This window comes from Labeo rohita, chromosome 22 (genome assembly GCF_022985175.1).
Source record: "Labeo rohita strain BAU-BD-2019 chromosome 22, IGBB_LRoh.1.0, whole genome shotgun sequence".
Lineage (NCBI taxonomy): Eukaryota > Metazoa > Chordata > Actinopteri > Cypriniformes > Cyprinidae > Labeo > Labeo rohita.
The window spans coordinates 13,377,686-13,398,929 of NC_066890.1; the positions used below are offsets into that span (position 1 = coordinate 13,377,686).

Sequence of the window (21,244 nt, forward strand, 5' to 3'; positions counted from 1 at the left end):
CCTGAAACTATGGGTGAGAAGATGATCAAAAACTAAACCGATATAACACAATTTGAAATCAAATAGTGCGTAAAGCACTATTTTTTTTTCTAGAATATCAAACAGCACAAGCTGTTTCAGAGGGAGCACCATCTCTTTCAGCTTCACCTCACTGTTTTCTCACAAAGATCCTAAAGCATAGTTTATACTGTTATGAAAATTCATGTTATGAAAATTCATGTGAAAGGAGGCAGTGCTTCTACAGCATGCTTGAGCTGATTACCCGTAAATGAGAAACGACCAACTAGTGTGTTTGCAAATGCCTGAAAATAAGTAAATATATATATATATATATATATAATAAAATATATATATATATATATATATATATATATATATATCTATATATATATATATATATATATATATATATATATATATATATATATATATATTAGAAACATGTCACACATTATGAACTCAACATGAACTAATATGAACAAGGTTTTAACAACTGTTACTAGGGCTGGGAGATATGGGCAAATTTTTTATTTTTATTTTTTCCATACTCACTAAAAAATGTTGGGTTAAAAATAACCCAACTAGTAACCCAACTATGGGTTGGTATAGCACCTTCCCATCTATGGGTTATTTTAACCCAATGAATTGGGTTAAAATCCAGTTGGGTTAAAAGTAACCCAACAGTTGAGTTAATTATTTAGATTCATTTATATCAGTTTTTATTTATTTATTTATTTTTTATAAAAATACACTATAACACTACTTTGTTTTCAAATAAATATTTTATTTAAATATGCAAATATTTTTTTTTACAAATATATTTTTAAATGTAAAACAGTCATATTGCAAATGTTTACAAAATAAGTGTACAAGAATGTGAAAATATAATACATTCAAAACACAAATATGCACACACAACTGACATATTTTCAAGATGTACACTGAATTCAAAACCAACAAATGTGATTCTGGTCCACAAAACCTGTCATAAGGGTCAAGTTTTTTGTATTTAAATATAAACATCATCTGAAAGCTCAATAAATAAGCTTTCTATTAATATGTGGTTTGATAGGATAGAACAACTATTTGAAAATCTGGAATCTGAGGGTGCAAAAAAATCTAAATATTGAGAAAATTGCCTTTAAAGTTGTCCAAATGAAGTTATTAGCAATACATATTACTAATAAGAAATTCAGTTTCAATATACTTATGGTAGGAGATTTACAAAATATCTCCATGGAACATGATCTTTACTTAATATTCTAATGATTTTTGGCATGAAAGAAAATTTGATAATTTTGACCCATACAATGCAATTTTGGCTATTTCTACAAATGTACCCATGATACTTATGACCGGTTTTGTTGTCCAGGGTCATAAATATGTATCAATTCATATTTATTTATATCAACACATACACAAATGTGCACAAATAAAACAAACATAACATACAAACTTTTATCAATAAAACAAAAATAAAAAATCATAAACACAAGTAATAATAATAATAATAATAATAATAATAATAATAATAATAAAACAAAGCAAATCTGCTGGCTGCTGGACTTGCTGATAATCAGCAACATAAAAAGTTTTTACGGATCAATAAATACAAAGTTTCTAAGGAAGAGGTAATGTGTTGGAAGAACTCCTGGAATATTAAAGACTGTGTGCTGCAAATGGGTGCAGAGGAGCTTTGGGTAGTAGATGTCATAAATGTAGAAATGTCTGAAACACAGATCCACTGCTTGTAGTAAGGTCTTCTGTTCTACTGCTTCACCGTTGAAAATGCTAAAAACTTCTTCTCTTGGAGTTAGTGCAGCAATGCTGGTGTCATCCGGTCGCATAAAACTTCCTTCATTGACTCCTTCCTCTGTGATAAGATGAAGCAGAAGAAGAAACATTTTACAGATAAACTAGAAACATTTTTTCATAATTGTTGGAAAACCTACACTACTAATCAGAAGTTTTTGAACAGTAAGATTTTTAAAGTTTTTTAAAGAATTCTTTTCTACTCACTAAGCCTGTATTTATTTGATCCAAAATACAGTAAAATCAGTAATATTGTGAAATATTTTTACTATTTTAAATAACTGCTTTCTATTTTAAAAGCTTTGAAAAGACTGGACAATTACATTTTAAATATATTCAAATAGAAAGCAGTTATTTTAAATGCTGTATTTTGGATGAAATAAATGCAGGCTTAGACAGAAGGGAATTCTTTAAAAACATTAAAAATCTTGCTGTCCAAAAACTTTTGACAGGTAATGCATATGGATCACTAATATAAATAGTTTACTTACCTTGAAATATTTCAGTTAATTGGCATGTGGATATTTAATGTATGAGATTCCACTGTTGTAGTTTTTCCTTCACTGAAGAACCCAATGTCTAAAAATAAGTATAAACACATTTAGTACACATTTAAAAAAACATGCAAATCTGTCATAGCTTTATAAGAGAAATGGCTGTAATTAGAGGCGATTCTAATATATGCATAACAATATTCAATATAAATAAACCATAAAAACACATTTAGTGTTATTCCAATTAGTGCTCGCTTTCCAAACAACTGACGCTTGCCCTGTTTTGAGCAGCAGGCGTCGCCGTTGTGTCACGAATGATTGGAAGCAGTGAATCATTTTGCGAATTAAGCGATTCGTTTAATTGATTCGAAACTTTGAAAAGCTTCGTTTCTCCCATCACGTCTTTCTTTTGGGAAATGTGATTATTTTTAGACTTTTCTAAACAGAGAATTAACTGAATTTGAGCGCATCTCTCTGAGCGGCCGCTGAGCCTAACGTTACATACTGGACCGAAGTTGAATGATCCGTGCGGCGTGGTTTAAATCAACAATGTCTCATTTAACATTAGCCAGTTCCCATATAAAGTTAAATGTCATAACCATTAATGCGACCAAACAAACTGTAGTCAAAAACCGTATGTCTGGAACCCTTCATCAGCTGTAAAATAATACTAAACCTGTAGTAATGGTAGACGGTGATTTCAGTAACATAAGTAGTCCTATATACATTCCACCATACATTATTAACTTTAGGTTACTGTAATACATCTCTAAACAGTTTTACAACTTTCTGCTAATGTTTATTTAATTTATTACTGCTAGCGACCTAACTGGGACAGCTAAGTTAACGTGAAGTTATTCGTTTACAATGGAGCTCATTCTCCGCAGTAACGTTACAATACACTGACTAAAGGAAACTACAACTTCGTTAAAAAAACAAACATACAACAACAAAAGTTCAATTTTGAAGTGCATTTCACGTTCTTCGTATAAGTATAATGTTATAAGAGTTATTAAAACCCTGTTACTCACCTCATACTGATGCAGCAGCAGCTTCTTCTGTCGTCAGTCACTGTGGACCGTTAAAATTTGAACTGTCGCCGCGGGAACCAATTAAACCCAACGCTGGGTTATTATTAAAAACAACCCAACGATGTTTAAAAAAAATAACCCAACGTTTTAGAAAATAACCCAACACAGTGACCCAATATGTGTAACCCATCTATTGGGTTAAAAAAATAACCCATCTATTTTTACTGTGTACCAATTGATAACAATAATTATCACTATAAATGTCAAATTTTTATTTCTTTCAAGTTTAGAGGCTGATTTTTGCTACAATGTGATGGATGTAAAAACCAGACAGTTAAATGTGGCTTTAAAATATTCTTTATGGTCAGAACATGACAAGCACTGTCCAGTATTTTTCCATAACAAAATAAATATCTTAATAGAAAAAAAAAAAAAAAAAAAAAAATTCTTCTGAATGTTTTAATGAGTAATATTGTTTCAAATCAAGAAATAGGTTTGTGTTACCTGATGATATTAATACTACTACTAATAATAATATAACATTTTTGTCTCTTATAAATACACATTTGATAGTAGCTTGAGTTAGGATGTAGGAGTTCATTATTAAAATCAGTAATATCTGTAAAAATAAGGGTTTGAGGGTTTTTTTTTAATTAACTATTGCTCTTGCATATCATCCAAAGATCATGATAATAACAGCTAAAACCAGAAATATAGCACCTCAATAGCAAAGTAAAAATGTAATATTGTTCCTAGGTATTTGTATGAAAAACATTAGTCTAAATACACATTTAGTAATGTGTAAATGATTAATCACAAAAAAATACTGTAATTACAGAGCGCCTGGAAAGTATTTAAAGTGCTTCACTTTTTCCACATTTTGTTATGTTACAGCCTTATTCCAAAATGTATTAAATTGATTATTTTCCTCCAAATTCTACAAACAATACCCCATAATGACAAAGTGAAAGAAGTTGTTTGAAATCTTTGCAAATTTGTTAAAAATCACATGTACATAAGTATTGACAGCCTTTGCCATGACATTTAAAATTGAGCTCAGGTGCATCCTGTTTCCACTGATCATCCTTTAGATGTTTCTACAACTTGATTGGAGTCCACCTGTGGTAAATTTAGTTGATTGGACATGATTTGGAAAGGTACATCCCTGTCTATATAAGGTCCCACAGTTAACAGTGCATGCCTCAGAATAAACAAGGCATAAAGTCCAAGAAATTGTCTGTAGACCTCAGAGACAAGATTGTATTGAGGCACAGATATGGGGAAGGGTACAGAAAAAATCTTCAGCATTGAATGTTCCAACAAGCACAGTGGCCTCCATCAACCAAAAGTTTGAAACCATCAGGACTCTTCCTAGAGCTGGCCTCCTGGCCAAACTGAGCAATTGATTGAGAAGGGTCTTGTCTAGAGGGGTGACCAAGAAGCTGATGGTCACTCTAGTTGAGCTCCATGATCATATGTGGAGATAGGAGAAACCTACAGAAGGACAAACATCACTGCAACACTCCACTGATCTGGGGCCTCATGTATCAACGCTGCGTACGCACAAAAACTTGCGCCAGTTTTCACGCTCACGGTCGGATTTACTAACAGTGAAATTAATGTGAGAATGTGTGTTCCTCCACGCCAACTTCATGTCTGGTGTACGTACATTTCTCGTGTTTTTTGTCCGTTGGCGACTCTTAGAGGCAATAAAGTTAAGTTGCAAACATTAGACTACGAAGTATTCTACAAGTCTATTGCAACACCACCTGAGAGAAACATTGCTATTAATTTGTAATTGATAAAATAGGCTAATTGACTTACTATTGTCACACAAGCCTTATGGGAATGTTCTCAATTATGCAATTAAAGAACATATAAAAGCATGTGCAAATTTATACAACCTTTCCTCTATGGCAATGACAACATTGGATTTATTAGAGGACATTGCCAATGGCAGAATCCGAAGAGAGTGAGTTTTTAGGGACCAAAGTGATTTTCTGGACCAAGATGATGATACGATGCAGTTGACCAGCCAAACATTAAAGCGCAATTTGCAGCGATAGCCGGTTTTCCTATTGTAATCAACACATGATTCATACATTTGCCTGTGAATCAAACATTTCCATTCAATAAATGGTTGCACAAATGAGGCTAACAGATAGTTGGCAAGATGGCCTGGCAACATGATTCATTCCTTACAAACAGCATGGTTGAGATGACACATTTAGAAGTTAGTGACACATTCTATCTAAAAGATTTGTATTTATTTATTTATTTATTTGTGCGTGTAATTATTGAATTTCACATCAGGAGATTGCGGTTATGCACTGAAGATGTGGCTGTTAACTCCTCTCACCAACCCACAAACTGACCAAGAGCGCAGATACAATGATGCCCATTCTCGCACTCGGTCAGCTGTAGAACGGGCGATTGGGCAGCTGAAATGTCGGTGGCGCTGCCTTGATAGGACCGGGGGGATGCTGCTATACCACCCTAACAAGGTGTGTCCATATCGTGCTGGCCTGTGGTGTGCTGCACAATATCACGCACAGGCATGGAAATACCACTCGGTGAAGGTGGTGGCACCGGCACCAGATGACCCCAACCCAGAACCAGTGTATGTGCAGCCCAACCAACAAGCCATTCAGGCCCGTCAATGTGTGATTGCGGCAATATAAATAAAATATAAATGGTAATCAGAGACGAAGTTCATTTTTGACCAGTTCCTTTAATGAGTGGCTTATGTCTCTGAATGACACTTTGTCAGTAACTTCCACCTTTATATCTATATATCTATGTATCTAAATATCTATATATCTATATCTATATATTTTTAAGTTCATTTTCAGTGCGAGTTTCAGATCCCACCACGTTGACGGCACCCGCCAAACTCTCATTTTTTTTTCTTTTGTTATTAATTCCGGAGGACAAAGTTCCAAATAAAATATTCTTTCTAGTTTCTGCCTCGGATAGTAGCACCTCCAATTCACTTTCAGTAAAGTTTCACTTCTTGCTTTTGGCAAAGTGGACTCATTACCATATTAAAATATATTGATTTGGGGGAGGAGACCGGTTGGGGTTTTGTGCTCGTGCATGTGCGCTCAATTTCACGTTAATTGGGATGTACAAAGACAATATGCGTGGGATCTTGCGTACGCAGAGTTTCATACATCTGATTTTTTTTTGTGCATACGCAGAATAACAGCTTTGTCCGTACGCTATGTTTTAGTATGAATTCAACGCAAGTCTTTGTACATGGGGCCCCTGGTCTTTTTGGCGGTGTGTCTAACCTCAATCCTCTCCTCAGTGAAGACACGTGAAAACATACTCGAAATTTGCACAAATGCACCTAAAGGATCCTCAGACTGGGAGAAACAAGATTCTCTTGTCTGATAAACCTCAATTCTAAGCATCATTTGTAAATTCTTTTTGTAGCAATAGCCAAAAATACACTGTATGGGTCAAAATTGCATATATATTTTTTTTCTTTTATGGCAAAAATCATTAGGAAATTAAATAAAGATCATGTTCCATTAAGATATTTTGTAAAATTCCTTCTGTAAATATATCAAAACTTGATATAACTTGACTTGACTATAAGTTTTGATTAGTAATATGCATTGCTAAGAACTTCATTTGGACAACTTTAAATTTTCTCAATATTTAGATTTTTTTGCACCCTCAGATTCCAGATTTTCAAATAGTTGTATCTCGGCCAAATATTGTAATACCCTAACAAATACATACATACATCAATGGAGCACTTATTTATTCATCTGTCAGATGATTTATGAATCTCAATTTCAAAAAATTGACCCTTATGACTGGTTTTGTGGTCCAGGGTCACATATACAGTATATGTATATATTTCAAGCAGCATTGTATGCGTGTGTATTTTTCCTTTCCTTTCTCTTTTTTTTTTTATTGTATATCATACCAAACTTTGGTGAGTACAGGCGAAAAAGTTTTGAAGTGATTGTTTGATTTTGCGAGAAGAGTCAGGGGTTCAGTGAACTGAGTTTGAAAATTTGGAATTGTGTTTAAGGATTTGAGATAATGGGTGATGGTTTCAAAATATGTGTTTTAGCATTTCATAAAAACAAGTAAGGTGATACAGGGCAGCCCTGGCGAACCCCTCTAGACACATTAAACCTTGGAGAAACTCCAGATTTAGGATTAATTGAGCAGTTGCCATCTTTATATAAAGTCCGTACCATTTTGCAAAAGAAATCACCAAAACCGAATTTATACAGGGATTGTAAAATAAAATCATGTTTTTAACACAAACAATTTAAAACTTTACTCTCTAATCAGTTCATCATAATCTAATAAATCAAAAACAAGGCATATGTTATTAGCAATGTGCCTCTTTGGAATTAAGCCTGACTAAGTTTAGTCTATTATTAAGCCCAAAACATGTTTAATTCTTTCTGCCATTAGCAAAGCTAATATCTTATAATCACCGTTTAACAAACAGATTGGACACCAATTGTCGATCAACAGAATCTTTTTAGGTAGGGCTGCACGATTAATCGCACGAAGCGGCAATTAATACACAGAGCCGTAAATCCCTGACAAGCTACGCCAAATCGCGCTCAAAATCGCAGATGAATCGCATTCGATTATGAGCCCGATTTGGCGTAGCTTGTCAGGGATTTACGGCTCTGTGTATTACTTGCCGCTCCAGCTGAACGCACGTGATGGAGCTTTACTACTAATCAAAGTACCGGCTTCATTGACTAAGGGCGCCTCACAATATCGTGCGATTAATCGTGCAGCCCTATTTTTAGGTTTAGGTTTAGGTATTAAAGTGAGTAACCCCTGTGATATAGGTGGGAGTGTTTCAGAAACAATACTCTCCAAATAAATCTTAAGCAAAAAAAGTGCTTAAATCATCAGCAAAACTTTTGTACAATTCGGCTGTCAGCCCATCTATACCCGAAGACTTATTGTCCTTAGAAGCTTCAATAGACTTAATTATTTAATCACCGGATATGTCACTATCACAGGTGATGTTATCTTTATTAGATAATGGCATAACATTATTCAAACTGGAAAAATGACAAAGCTGTGTCCACGCAAAAATGTGACTTGTAAAGATTAGAATAAAAGTTTGCACAAAATGAGCCGATCTCTCTTGGATCTGAAGTAAGAGTGTCACTGATATGTAAAGAATTAATAGTTACATTTCATTGTTTCCCCTAGGATTCTGTGTTTTTTTTTTTGTTTTTGTTTTTTGTATAAAAGTACAAAAGTATACTAAAAGTGAACTTATAGGTATACTTATAGGTATACTGATAGTTTACTAATTAAATACTTTTTTATGCATTTTTAGTACACTTTGAAGTATAGTCTTAGTAAACTACTAGTTTAATAGTTTTATACTGCAAGTATACTCATAAGTTTTATTTAAGTGAACTTTACATCATACTACTATGTCCCTGTTTAGGTATTAATTTGTGTATATTTTGTTATATGAATATCTGAACATACAAAACATCAAAAGAAAGTACAGGACATCTGCTTGTGAACAAAAACATCTGTATGCATTCTTTTTTATGTAACCCCAGTAGCAATTACCCACTATGCTAAAGCTGGGGCCCGGGTAAGTATAGGGGTTAACTATAATAAACCAATTAACTGCTTTCCCTCCTGCAGCAATAAAGACTGAAAATTCAAAAACTTGGTTTACCTGAGTTTTATAGGTATCTGAGTAAACCGACAAATTAAAGCAATTTAAATGCAATGCATTGTTAAAATAACACAAAGTAGTTGCAAAACTCAAAGCCACTATGTCACATGATGTCCTTTTACCCGAGTGATATGTGGAAATAATGCCTTTTAAGTGTTAGATACCTTTAAAGTGAGTTAACCTTGTGGCTTTAACTGAATTACTTAATATAAACTTCCAACTGGATACAAAGTTACACTTGAGATGAAGACCTCAACAAACGACTTTACATTTGGTTAACAACAGAGGAACTTTTCCGGTCACTCGGAGTGCTATCTGGTAAAAATAAATAACTAAATAAACAACATTTTGAACAAAAAGCTAAAAGAAATATGATCATTCATGATAATCAAAACATAGATGGAGTTGATCAACACTCCAAAGCTTGACAGTCATTATTACCTCTATATAGGTTGAGATTTTAAACATAACATCACACAGCTTTACATATCTATGATTTTTAAGCTGTTTTATGTCTGACGATTGTGTTAGACTACACATGGAAGCAATTTGTTTTCTTCTTCACTTTTTTTTCTTCATTTAAAAGGGAACTATGTTTCTAACCACAGGTTAAGTGCTGTAATTCCAAACACAAGATTACAATGCTTTTGCATTTCATTAGAGCTTTGCTTCCTTTCGTATCAAGGGAATTTGCGACCATATTTAACAGTGCTTTTCGGAAACAACCCCGGTCAATTAGTGGTTTGATAATTGGCCATTTTGATAATATTATAACATTTTTGTCAGTGGATATCTAACCATTTTAGTGTCCAATATTTTTAGTCCGTCAGTGAGCACTGTATGTAATACTTAGTATAGTATTTATATTGTACCACAATTCATTATTAAACCCTTCATTCAGATTCACTGCTGCATACATACATTTCTGCCTGTAGTTTGATCCACCTCTCAGTAATATTTCTATTTTATTTTCTTGTTTCCAGCTCCCACCGGTGTTTCTGATCTCAGCAGCGGCGGCTCTATACTTGTGAAGGTGAATGATCAGGATTTCAGCAATTACAGCTGTGTGATGAACGGTTCATTCAACATCCCTGAACGCTCCCCAGGTATGATTGTTACAGTGGCAATGAATTGTCTGACTTGTTTTGCTAGCAAATTCAGGGCATTTCTAAACAGATTCTTCACACAAACATGAAAATTGTCATCAGTTACTCACCATCATGTCAAATGAATATTTGTCCCCTGTAGTGAAAAACTGTATCCCTTAAAACTCATCTATGATCATCAAAATGACATAGGTGACACTGGACCACAAAACCAGTCATAAGCATCAATTTTTGAGATTCTGAAAGCTGAATAAATAAGCCTTCCATTGATGTATGGTTTGTTAGGACAATATTTGGCTGAGATCTTCATGTTCAACTGTTGTGTATGGGACACGTAATTTCCTTATAGTTAGTCCACAAGTTTTGACGCGCATCTTTCTTGTTGAACTTGTTTAATCACGACTCAGGAGTCAATGAAGTCCTTTTGTTTCTTCACACTTTTTAGTCTTCTCACATAAATCCACTTGGGTTACAACAACTTGCTGTATTTTGAAGAATTATAATTCCAGTTACAACAGTTATGTTTGATTACGGTCAAAAGCTTGTGTCCTCCAAAACATGTGCATCTTGATAACTTCTAACGTGCGACATTAAACATGCAGCTATGTGAACTACGGAATGACATCACTAGACATGAGCAGTAAAAAACTAATATGAACTGCAAAATGTACAGCATAATATAACACAAACAATTATGGTAATTATGAATGAATGTTTGATGAATTACGAAATATGTGAGCAAATCCGGCGTTGAACTCTCCAAGATTAGAGAAGCAGTCCTCTGTAAAATGATGAACACAACAAATGGTTTGAATTGTATTGCTGTGGTATCGTGGAAAAAAAAAGAATTTTAACCACTGATTCTTCACATCATCGTCTTTCGGCAATGAAAACAAAACAAACTTGCTTTCACAGCGCGTGTCTTCTCAACATGATGCAAACACCCTAAATAGTGGAAGTGTTTGTGGGCAGATCAGAGTGTTCTATTTCTTGGGCAGGCAGAATTATGCTAATATGTTACCTAGTGATGTATATTGGTAAAAAAAAAATATCCATCTGCAAACCCGCAGCACCAGCAGTTTCAGAACCTCAGCCACAGAACTGGAAGTGAGGGGAGGAGCTTACTTTTTTAACAAAGCAGCGCCACCTGGGGTTTGAAGCGTAATTTGCTTTTATTTTTTATGTATGAATGCATGTTATAATTATAAATAATGGTACATTGAAAATTTTTAAACATTTATCTTGTGTAATATAATGATATATAGTTATTCGTTTCATTGTATTATGCAATTTATTTCCTGTTCATGATATTAAAAATAATGATTGAAACTTAAAGGAATTTTATATGGAATATACTTTAATCACAAGATTCCAAATAAATGTTTACTCCAAAGCCAAGAATATGTTCACATGCAGTTTTCTACATGAAAACTAAAACATTTCAATAAAAATCTAAACAAACACATATGCTTTTATCCAAAGCGACTTATAAATGAGGACAATGGAATAATCAAAATCAACAACAGAGCAATGATATTCAAGTGCAATGACAAGTTTCATTTGGAATGGAGCCATGTCACAGCTTCTATCATGTTTTGGATTATTGGGAGTTCCTTCATTGCAGAATATTAAAGAAAAATGAGTCTTTAATATTTTGTCTAAATGTATTATATGTTAAGGGTGTGTGTGTGTTTGTGTTTGTGTAACTGGTATTTATCACATTATGGGACCAAATGTCCCCACAAGGATAGTAATAGCAGTAAATTTTGACCTTGTGAGGACATTTTTTAGGTCTGTCATGAGGAAACAGGCTTATAAATCATGCAGAATGAGTTTTTTTGTTTGTTTGTTTGTTTTTTTTTTGAGAAAGTAAAAGTGTGCACAGTCTCCTGTGAGGGCTAGGTTTAGGTGTAGGGTAGGTGTAGTGCGATAGAAAATACGGTTTGTACAGTGTAAAAACCATTACACCTATGGAATGTCCCCATAAAACATGGAAACAACGTGTGTGTATGTGTGTGTGTTTTTGAGACATACCTCATTGCTGCTAAGCATAGCTTGTTCTCTGCTTGGAAAGGCATCTTGAAGGGTATCAAAGTCCCTTTAAGGCAAGTCATTTCATTCAGCGGCCATCTTTGAAATGCCTCTCGGGAAGGCAAGTGCAGCTCCTATTTCTTTGAATGGGGAAACATCAAAATCTCCAAAACTGTTCACCAAGCTTACGAATAAACTTCATATTTGAAATCACCAATGAAATCTGACAAGAACTGCCTCATAAATATTGTTCCTTATGCTCCAATAGTATGGAAGCAGATTAGACTCAATAATTCACGCAAAAGACACGATGCACACATGTGTCCCAATTCACATGCATAAAACTCAATTCACGTGCATGAAAAAAAAAAAAAAATCACAAAAACCAATTCATGTGCACAAAATAAGAATAGAAATTCATAAAAGATTCACAATTGCAAAATATGCAGATGTACAACTGTGTACAAAAATTTGAATGTTTAAAATTCACAAGTGTATCAGGGACTGTGAGTGTGTGAATAGACTTTTTTGCGTGTATATTTTTTAGACTTGCGTGTGTGTTTTTAAAACTTTCCTGGCAGCAAACTCCTCCCACGCAGGTCACTCGTACTCTTTAGCCAGTCAGATCTGAGCCTGTCGATCGACCAATCATAACCCACTGTGGGCGTGCCTACCTGTATGTTATGTCATCAGCGCAAGTCCACAATTCCAGTTATGATTCAGCAGAGGTTTGTGCTGTTGATCGTCTCATTTAAGGTAACTAGCCTAGTAAAGTGTATTGTTTTATCTTTATGCTTACTTAAAAATTGGAGGTCCTTTAGACACACTCGTTAACGTGACCAGTGGCTGCTATGTAAACAGATAGTGTTGCCAAAGATGCAGCTGTCTTGTGTTAGCCACAATGTCCTGTATATTGGCCAAAATGAAGAAATAATTCTGTTCATTGCCATGTTTTTGTTCAGCAACGCTGGGTGCCCAGTCTAGCTCCCACTTAGCACTGACCCTGCCGTTATTATCATAGCTTTATGTAATGATGAATAGACCACACGAGAACTCAGTGTTTGAATAACGGTGAATTTGTACTTACCATTTGTGCAACTGGATGCAGTGTTTAATTAATACACACAAATCATTTTCCTTTCATTTTTCTCTTTTATGTACTTTACCTTTACACATTCATTTGTTAATGTAATTGACATTTTTATTTCATATTATATTACTATGATTAACCATGTTTAATCTTTTCCTGAGTTGTGATGTAAAAATCTTTGAGATTACAATACACAATATGATGTTGGTTAGCAGCAGTTGTATTTGCTTGGGGAACAGTTGGGAAATTTATGCTGGTCAGACAAAGACAGACTAATCATAAAAATGAATGCAGCAAAGGTTATTCAGTAAACTTTATTCAATTATTTTTTCACTTAATCTCATTTTCACTTAATCTCACTTTCTGTATCAGCATCTCTTGTAAAAGTATAAGAGTTAACAAGCCAAGGTGTTAACTGCTTTGAATATCAGACCAAAATCTGGCACATCCTGACTTCTGACAGAGAGAGATGGCAAAGACTGGATCTAACACATTTAATTATTTAACTTTTCACACAGTGTATTACACTGATAAACGTATGTATCATTCAGAAATGAAATTTACATTAAAAGAATGCTAAATACTCTAAATGGGACACTATACCAGCCATTCAGTGTATGAGGTTTGAATACCCTTTGACTGAAGAGTGTCTACACTCTTAAAAATAAAGGTGCTTCATGATGCCATAGAAGAACCTTTTCACAAAAGGTTTTTGTTGCAAAAGAAGGTTCTTCAGATTACAAAAAAGTAAAAAAGAGATGGTTCTTTAAAGAATCTTTGACTAAATGGTTCTTTGTGGAACCAAAAATGGTGCTTCTAGGGCATTGCTGTGAAGAACCTTTTAAAGCACCTTTATTTTTAAGAGTGTAGCACTGTGTCAAACTGGTATTGAGCCAATTTCAGCTGTAGTTGTGCTACGTCTGTACTCCCTCATGATTGCCAGTTCATATTCCATGTTATAGGCACATACAGGTAATTTCATGGACATTTAATTAACAAATCTTATACAGGAATGTAACAACCGACTTGTTTTGAATGTTTTAATTCTGACATAAAACCAGAACATTTAACAATACATAACAAAGCTTTATGCCTTAACAAATACAAAGTCATAGGGTACCATTCTAAAAGAAATGTAGTAATAATGCATAACTTAAAAAATCTGTTGAAAATGTCAAATGGATGGGTTGCAACATGTTCCAAACAGTTCCAAATGAAACTTCTAGATTCACATCACCTCATAATTTGTGGCAGGGGTTGAATTAGGAGCAGCAGGGTCATGGGTGTCTCAGCAGCTACTTGTACATCATCAACCTCACAATTCTGAAATAAATATCTGCAGGCTGCAGCATAAACAAACTTAAATGAAATGTACATGGTTTACAATGTGCATCATGTTATTACATACATCGTCATCAGCTGAATGCATGCCATCGCAGGACTTGAGACACAAGACAAGCTCTGCTCTGACAGCTGCTTGTCTTCAGTAAAAAACAAAAACACAAAAGACTGCTTGAAAAATAGCCAAAAATTGTATTTTCATAATCTTCTATTTATTTACATGTCCCATCTGTCAAAACCTTATTTTATGCTTAACATTGAGTTTACAATCTTAATATCTTAATGTGGTATGGTATCTATGTGAATGTTATAAATATTACTGATAAATATTAAACACTCTGAACTAAACAGCAGCTGCTGGCTTACACTGGTCACCTTAACGAGTGTGTCTACATGACCGATTTTACACCTTTACTAGGCTAGTTACCTTAAATGAGACGATTAACAGCACAAACCTCTGCTGAATCGTAACTGGAACTATGGACTTGTGCTGATAATGTAACTTAAAGGTAGCCACGCCCACAGCGGGTTATGATTGGTTGATTGACAAGCTCAAATCTGATTGGCTAAAAAGTATGAGTGACCCGCATGGGAAAGTCTGAGCTGCCAAGAAAGTCTCAAAAACACACAAGCAAGTCTAAAAAATACACACGCAAAAAAAAGGCTATTCACACACTTACAGTCCATGATACACTCATGAATTTTAAACATTCAAAATTTTTGTACACAGTTGTACATCTGTGAATTGTGTTTTGCAATTGTGAAATGTGTTTTATGAATTTATATTCTTATTTTGTGCACATGAATTGGTTTTTGTGAAAATATCTTTTTTTCATGCACATGAATTGAGTTTCATGCATGTGAATTGGGACACACATGTATGCATCGATGATTAATGAGTCTAATCTGCTTCCATACAATAGCATTGAAAAAGCTTATTTTTCAGGCTACATCAGCCAGTGCACATGCATAGTACTGAGCGAATGTCAGAGATTTTCTTACAATAGGGAGATAAGAGGGTCTGTTTTACTTACTATTGGAGAAAGCGTAATGACTAGCTTGGATAAACGTGTCCCTTAAAACCAATCACATTACAGCCTTGACATCATTGAATTTCAGTCAGAGTTGTGTGACATTCAATCGCCGTTTACGGATACCATAGGAATGAATGAGAAGTGCCATAAGCTGAATCCCACCTGTCGGAAAAAGTCAATGACTTATCTTATAAAAAGCAGCATTTTTTTAATGGTAAAACATAGTTTTTAGTTTTTGAGTTTACATGTTTTACACTAAAAAAAGTATTGTTTAGTGTAAAACATGTTGAAAATTAGCAGATAGGCTGCCGATTCATTAAATGCTAAGCCATTTCCTCTAAAAAGCTGTTTATTCAGTGTAGTGAAGCTTCTCTTCCATTGAAACCCATTCAAAAAAAAAAAATGGCCTCTGGTCTCCTTTCCCATGTACTGCCAGACCGGAAGCAGCTGTTATGCTTTTTCGGCTAATGGTTGCAGGCTTGCCATCTAGTGGCTTTGGCCCACGTCTCAGAGCTGACTGTTTCTATAGCAACCGGGACTTCTAACAGCAGCTGCAGTGACGCGCTGAATTTACTAATCCAGACAAAAACAGAGAAATCTTAAAATATCACCTGTTACAACATCATAAAGGTCAATTACTCTTTAACTGATGTAAAATCAAAGGGTGCTCCTAAGACAAGATGTACAGCATACAGGAAAAAACAACAACAAAATTATCTATGTAAATGCCAAATAAATAAATAAATAAACTTCATTGTTCCTTATTTAACAACTAAATCACACCAATAATTGGTTGCATAAATAAAATAAAATAAAATAAAATAAAATAAAATAAAATAAATTTACAGTGCTGGTATACTTCCTAATCCAGATTGGTGTATAGTAAAGCCTAAAATAAATAAATAAGTATACTAGAAATCTGTTATGAAATAATATATTGTGAGTACATATGTTAAACAAACAACTCAATAAATTCATACCCTCCACAAAGAACTGCCTTGTTGAAGTGGCTTTACAGGCTTTTTAATTTGACCAGTTTGACTTGCTTAAACTCGCTGGCAGAGCAAAAAGGGCGGTGGTAATTGCTACAAAAGATGCTGCAGTCACCTCTCTGAAATTCCTTATCTCTGAGGATGAAGATGGAAGCTCTGAGGAGAGAACTTCAAAACTTCACAGCAAAGCCCATTTACAGCACGCGATCCAAAACCCTGCTCTTTAGATGTAAAGTCTACACCCTTGCCTCATTTACTATACGTGGATCTATGAATAATACACAAATTAGCCCCGCCTCCACTCAGTCACACCAGCCAGAGCCTCCTGATCCTAGTGATGGTAAAATTAAGATTTTCAAAGCACCGAGGCTTTCCCCTCAACTGTATTGTAAAAAAGTTCATTACTCGAAGCTTTTCAACACGTTGCACACATGGTTATGGCAAAACAAATCAAGCTCCGGTACAGTGCTACACTGAGATGTTACGTTTTTTTTTTTTTTTTTTTTTTTTTAATACAAGCTTCAAAGCTTTGTTGTCGAATGTCACATCACTACCTGATCCAGTAACTGAACTGTAAAAAAAAATTTGATATGGCGATAGACGGATAATGACTGATAAAACTCTTTTTACTAGTGAATACAGTGGATACTGTAATGTTCGTTGAAGGTACTTACTTAACGATGTTTTGTCCTAAAAATGAGAGGTGGGTCTCTAGGCTACTCTAGGCTACTTTTACATGGATTCCGTGGATAATTATTCAAGTTAGAAGTTCTAAATTCACAAATAATGGCTTCATGAGTATTTTGCTTTATTTTATTTTTGGTTTTGTGTTGGTAATCCTATTGGTATATTTTACATGCTAATGATAGAATCTATCCCTTGACGTGATTGGTTATTACATTTTGTGATGTAGCAAAAAAGAACTGTTTTCTTTTGGAAACTACGGTTTTATGGAGAAAATACTCGGCAACTGTGTTGATTAATGGATTGGCACCCGATTTGTCTAAAAAAAGCATATTAAAAATACCACATAGGCAAATAAACAAAACTTGAATTTCACAACAGGGGGAACTTTAATTTCATTTCTGTTCCTCCATTTAAAGTTAATTCCACCAATTTTAATCAAGAAGTTTAATTCAAGTCGTCTGAAGAGACAAGATCAGATTTAGGCTTTTAGTAGACATTTACTCACACAAACATTCAACACACATTTATCGACCACATCAAATATGCTAAACAATCTTCATTTGAGTTTCACTGATGAACAAAAGTTGTATGGGTTAATCTCTTTCAAACTGCAACAGCCAAAATTACATCTTTAAATGTTTAAGAATCACAGAAACAGTGGAAAATTTAAAATCAATTGTGAAATATTTAAAATGTTTCTGTTAGGCACAATTAAAAAGTAGAATATAATTATACTTATAAAATTATTGATCTTGATAAATCTGATTTTTCTTTTAGTTTTGCTGTTTTCTCTAATGTCTCTTTTTGTCCATTGCAGAAGCAGATTTACACCCATTTAATGAAGGACTGATAATTGGGCTGGTCATTGCAGCAGCAGCAGCAGCAGTTGTGATTTACTATTGCTATAGGGAATGCAAATAGTAAATCACAAAAAAGGCAAGTATTACCATCTGGCAATTCTGGTCCTTCAGAATGGACTTCAGATGAAGTTGGTTTGAGAAAGCTAAAACAGGAAGTTTAAAAAGTTTTAAAAGCTAGAAGTTTGAAAGTTTTCAGTTGGAAGTTTGAAGTTTAGAGTAGTTTTAAAGATTAAAAAGATGATAGATGTTACTACATACTAGCATTTTGCCAACATGATTCTAGCATGATTAACATTTTATGGGCATGTTTAGCATTTTAGCATGATCAGCAAGCTACTAGTATGTTGTTACTATGATTCTAGCATAATAGCAAACAACTAGCATGTTGATAACATGATTCTAGCATATTTGGCATGCAGAGGTGGGTAGAGTACCCAAAATCTGTACTCAAGAAAAAATAAAAGTACTTATGGAAATATTTACTCAAGTAAGAGTAAAAGTAACAATCCCAATAGTTACTTGAGTAAGAGTAAAAAAGTATCCGATGGAAAAACTACTCAAGTAGCTAGTTACTAGTTACTTCTGATCTGATTGATATGAAGCGAAAACCTTGAATTTCAAACTATTTGGAAAGCTTCCACACACCTCTCCTTGAAAGTCTCTTTGTTTTGTTTATATAAAACATAGGCTGAAGTAAAGTAGCCTATCTCAGTCCTGTGATGGGCACATTAGTGTACGAATTTGTGTATAACGTCACAGCATGCACTTCAATTTATTTAGATTTTTGGAAAATGGATATGAAAACATGCAGAGGTTTAGAATGAACGTTTTTTTTTACGAACGTGTGTTGTTTGTAAGGTTCATAAGATATTTGTCATTGCTTGCACAAGCGCGCATATGAGGAAAAACATTCGGACAGTGTGTGAAATATGGTACTATGAGGTCAAAGTGCCCATAGTTACCAAATTACCATTAATAGGGTTCAAATAGGCATCATCATATTGGCCGCTTTTCCACTATCGTGATAGAATGTGTGTGCTAAGCGAAAGGGCGCTGTATGATCGAACAGCCAAGTGAACAGCTGTTACGCTGCGTTCATAGCTCATGCATTAATACGGTCAATAAATGTGTTAGTTTTTAGAAAGGTTTTACCTTCTGTGTCCGTCTCCATTGGCATGCATATCCCCTCAGCATTTGTTGGTAACGTTATACCTGTCGTGGCCTTCTGTTTATTATTATTATTAATTTTTTTGCGTTGTTTATAGTTGTGTCCTTTTTTCTGTTATTTAACAAAGTCCCAAAAACAGAAATATCTGATCATATCTCTGTTTATATTACAATTGCGTTACCAAGGCAACGACTAACGCATTTGTATTTACATACCAAAGAGTTCCGTTATCGGCACCACAGTGGAAAATGAAACCGTATCCGTGCTGACTGGCCCGGATCGGCACGGAACGGAACGGTTAAGCGAAAGAATGCATCGCATTATGAAACTGTTCTTTCTCACATCTTGAAGTGAAAAAATAGAGTTGATTTGAGGCCACGGGTGATCTGCCCCCGATAGCTCACACACGTCATCCTCTGCTTCAGCCATCATCTTTCTAAACGCGCGCTGAACTTATGCGGAGATGCGTAGCAGACTCTCGCGAAGCAGCGTCTAATATTTATTACAATTTTGTCAGTAACGGAGGAACGCCATCAAATGTAGCAAAGTAAAAGTAAAGTTTTTTCACTAAAAATGTACTTGAGTAAAAGTAAAAGTACCTATCTTTAAATATACTCTAAAAGTACTAGTTACCCCAAAAAATTACTCAAGTAAATGTAACGAAGTAAATGTAATTCGTTACTACCCACCTCTGTTGGCATGTTACTATCATGCTGCTAGCATGATTAACAAAGCTACTAGCATGTTGTTACTATAATTCTAGCATGATTATCAAGTTACTAGCATGTTGCTAGCATGATTCTAGCATTAGTGTGTTACTAGTATGATGCAACCATGATTTTATCATTATTATCATGTTACTAACATGTAGCTTGCTAATCATGCAAGCAACTAGCATGTTGTTAACACGATTAACATGTTACTAGCATGTTACTAACATGATTAGAAAGTTATTAGCATTTTGCCAACATGATTCTAGCATGATTATCATGTTTTGAGCATGTTGTTAACATGATTAACAAGCTACTAGTATGTTGTTAATATGATTCTAACATATTATCAAGTTACTAGCATGTTACTACCATGATTCTAGCATGATTAGCATGTTACTGGCATGATGCTACCATGATTTTATAATTATTAGCATGTTACTAGCATGATGATACCATGATTTTATAATTATTAGCATGTTACTAGCATGTTGCTAGCATGATTAGCAAGCTACTAGCATGTTGTTAGCACGATTAGTATGTTACTAGCATGTTACTAACATGATTAGCAAGTTATTAGCATTTTTCCAACATGACTCTAGCATGATTGGCATGTTATGAGCATGTTTAGCATGATTAGCAAGCTACTAGCATGTTGCAAGCATGATTCTAACATGATTAGCATGTTGCTATCATGCTGCTTGCATGATTAACAAAGTTACTAGTATGTTGCTAGCATGATTCTAGCATGATTAACACGTTAGTCGCATGATGCTACAGTGATTGTTACTGAATTGCATGACTGAAATATCAGCAGGTAAAGTGGGATTTAGGATAAACAGACCTATTGCTACTTGCAATTTAGTCTAACATATCAAAAACCTATAGCCATAGTACTGTTGACATTTGTAGTGAACTTTACTTTAAATATGTAGCTAGTCGTATATTAAAGTAAAACATTGAATAGATGCATACATAGGTTATAGTATGTACTTAATCCTTAGGTAGGATGAAACATAGGCTTTTATTACGTTCTGTTATGTTCCTCCTTGTCTGAATTGTGTGTTTATCTGTTCAAATCTAGAATGTTGCTGGAGCCGGTGAAGACAATTCAGCTCCTGCAGAGGTAGGAAAACAGCAATGAGAGAGAAACACTCTGACACAGATGCTGCAGTTTCTTGATACTGTGACTA

At 34.5% G+C, this 21,244-nt stretch overlaps 1 protein-coding gene across 1 annotated transcript in view; it reads left to right on the plus strand.

Moving 5' to 3' along the window:
- si:ch73-304f21.1 (uncharacterized) overlaps positions 1-18,234 on the plus strand; it is a 57,285-nt gene extending 39,051 nt beyond the window's left edge. Inside the window, exons 3-4 of the mRNA XM_051095603.1 lie at positions 10,016-10,138; positions 18,131-18,234. Coding sequence (XP_050951560.1) covers positions 10,016-10,138; positions 18,131-18,234 — 227 coding nt within the window. The remainder of the gene's footprint in view (positions 1-10,015; positions 10,139-18,130) is intronic.
- The last annotated feature ends 3,010 nt before the right edge of the window (positions 18,235-21,244 follow it).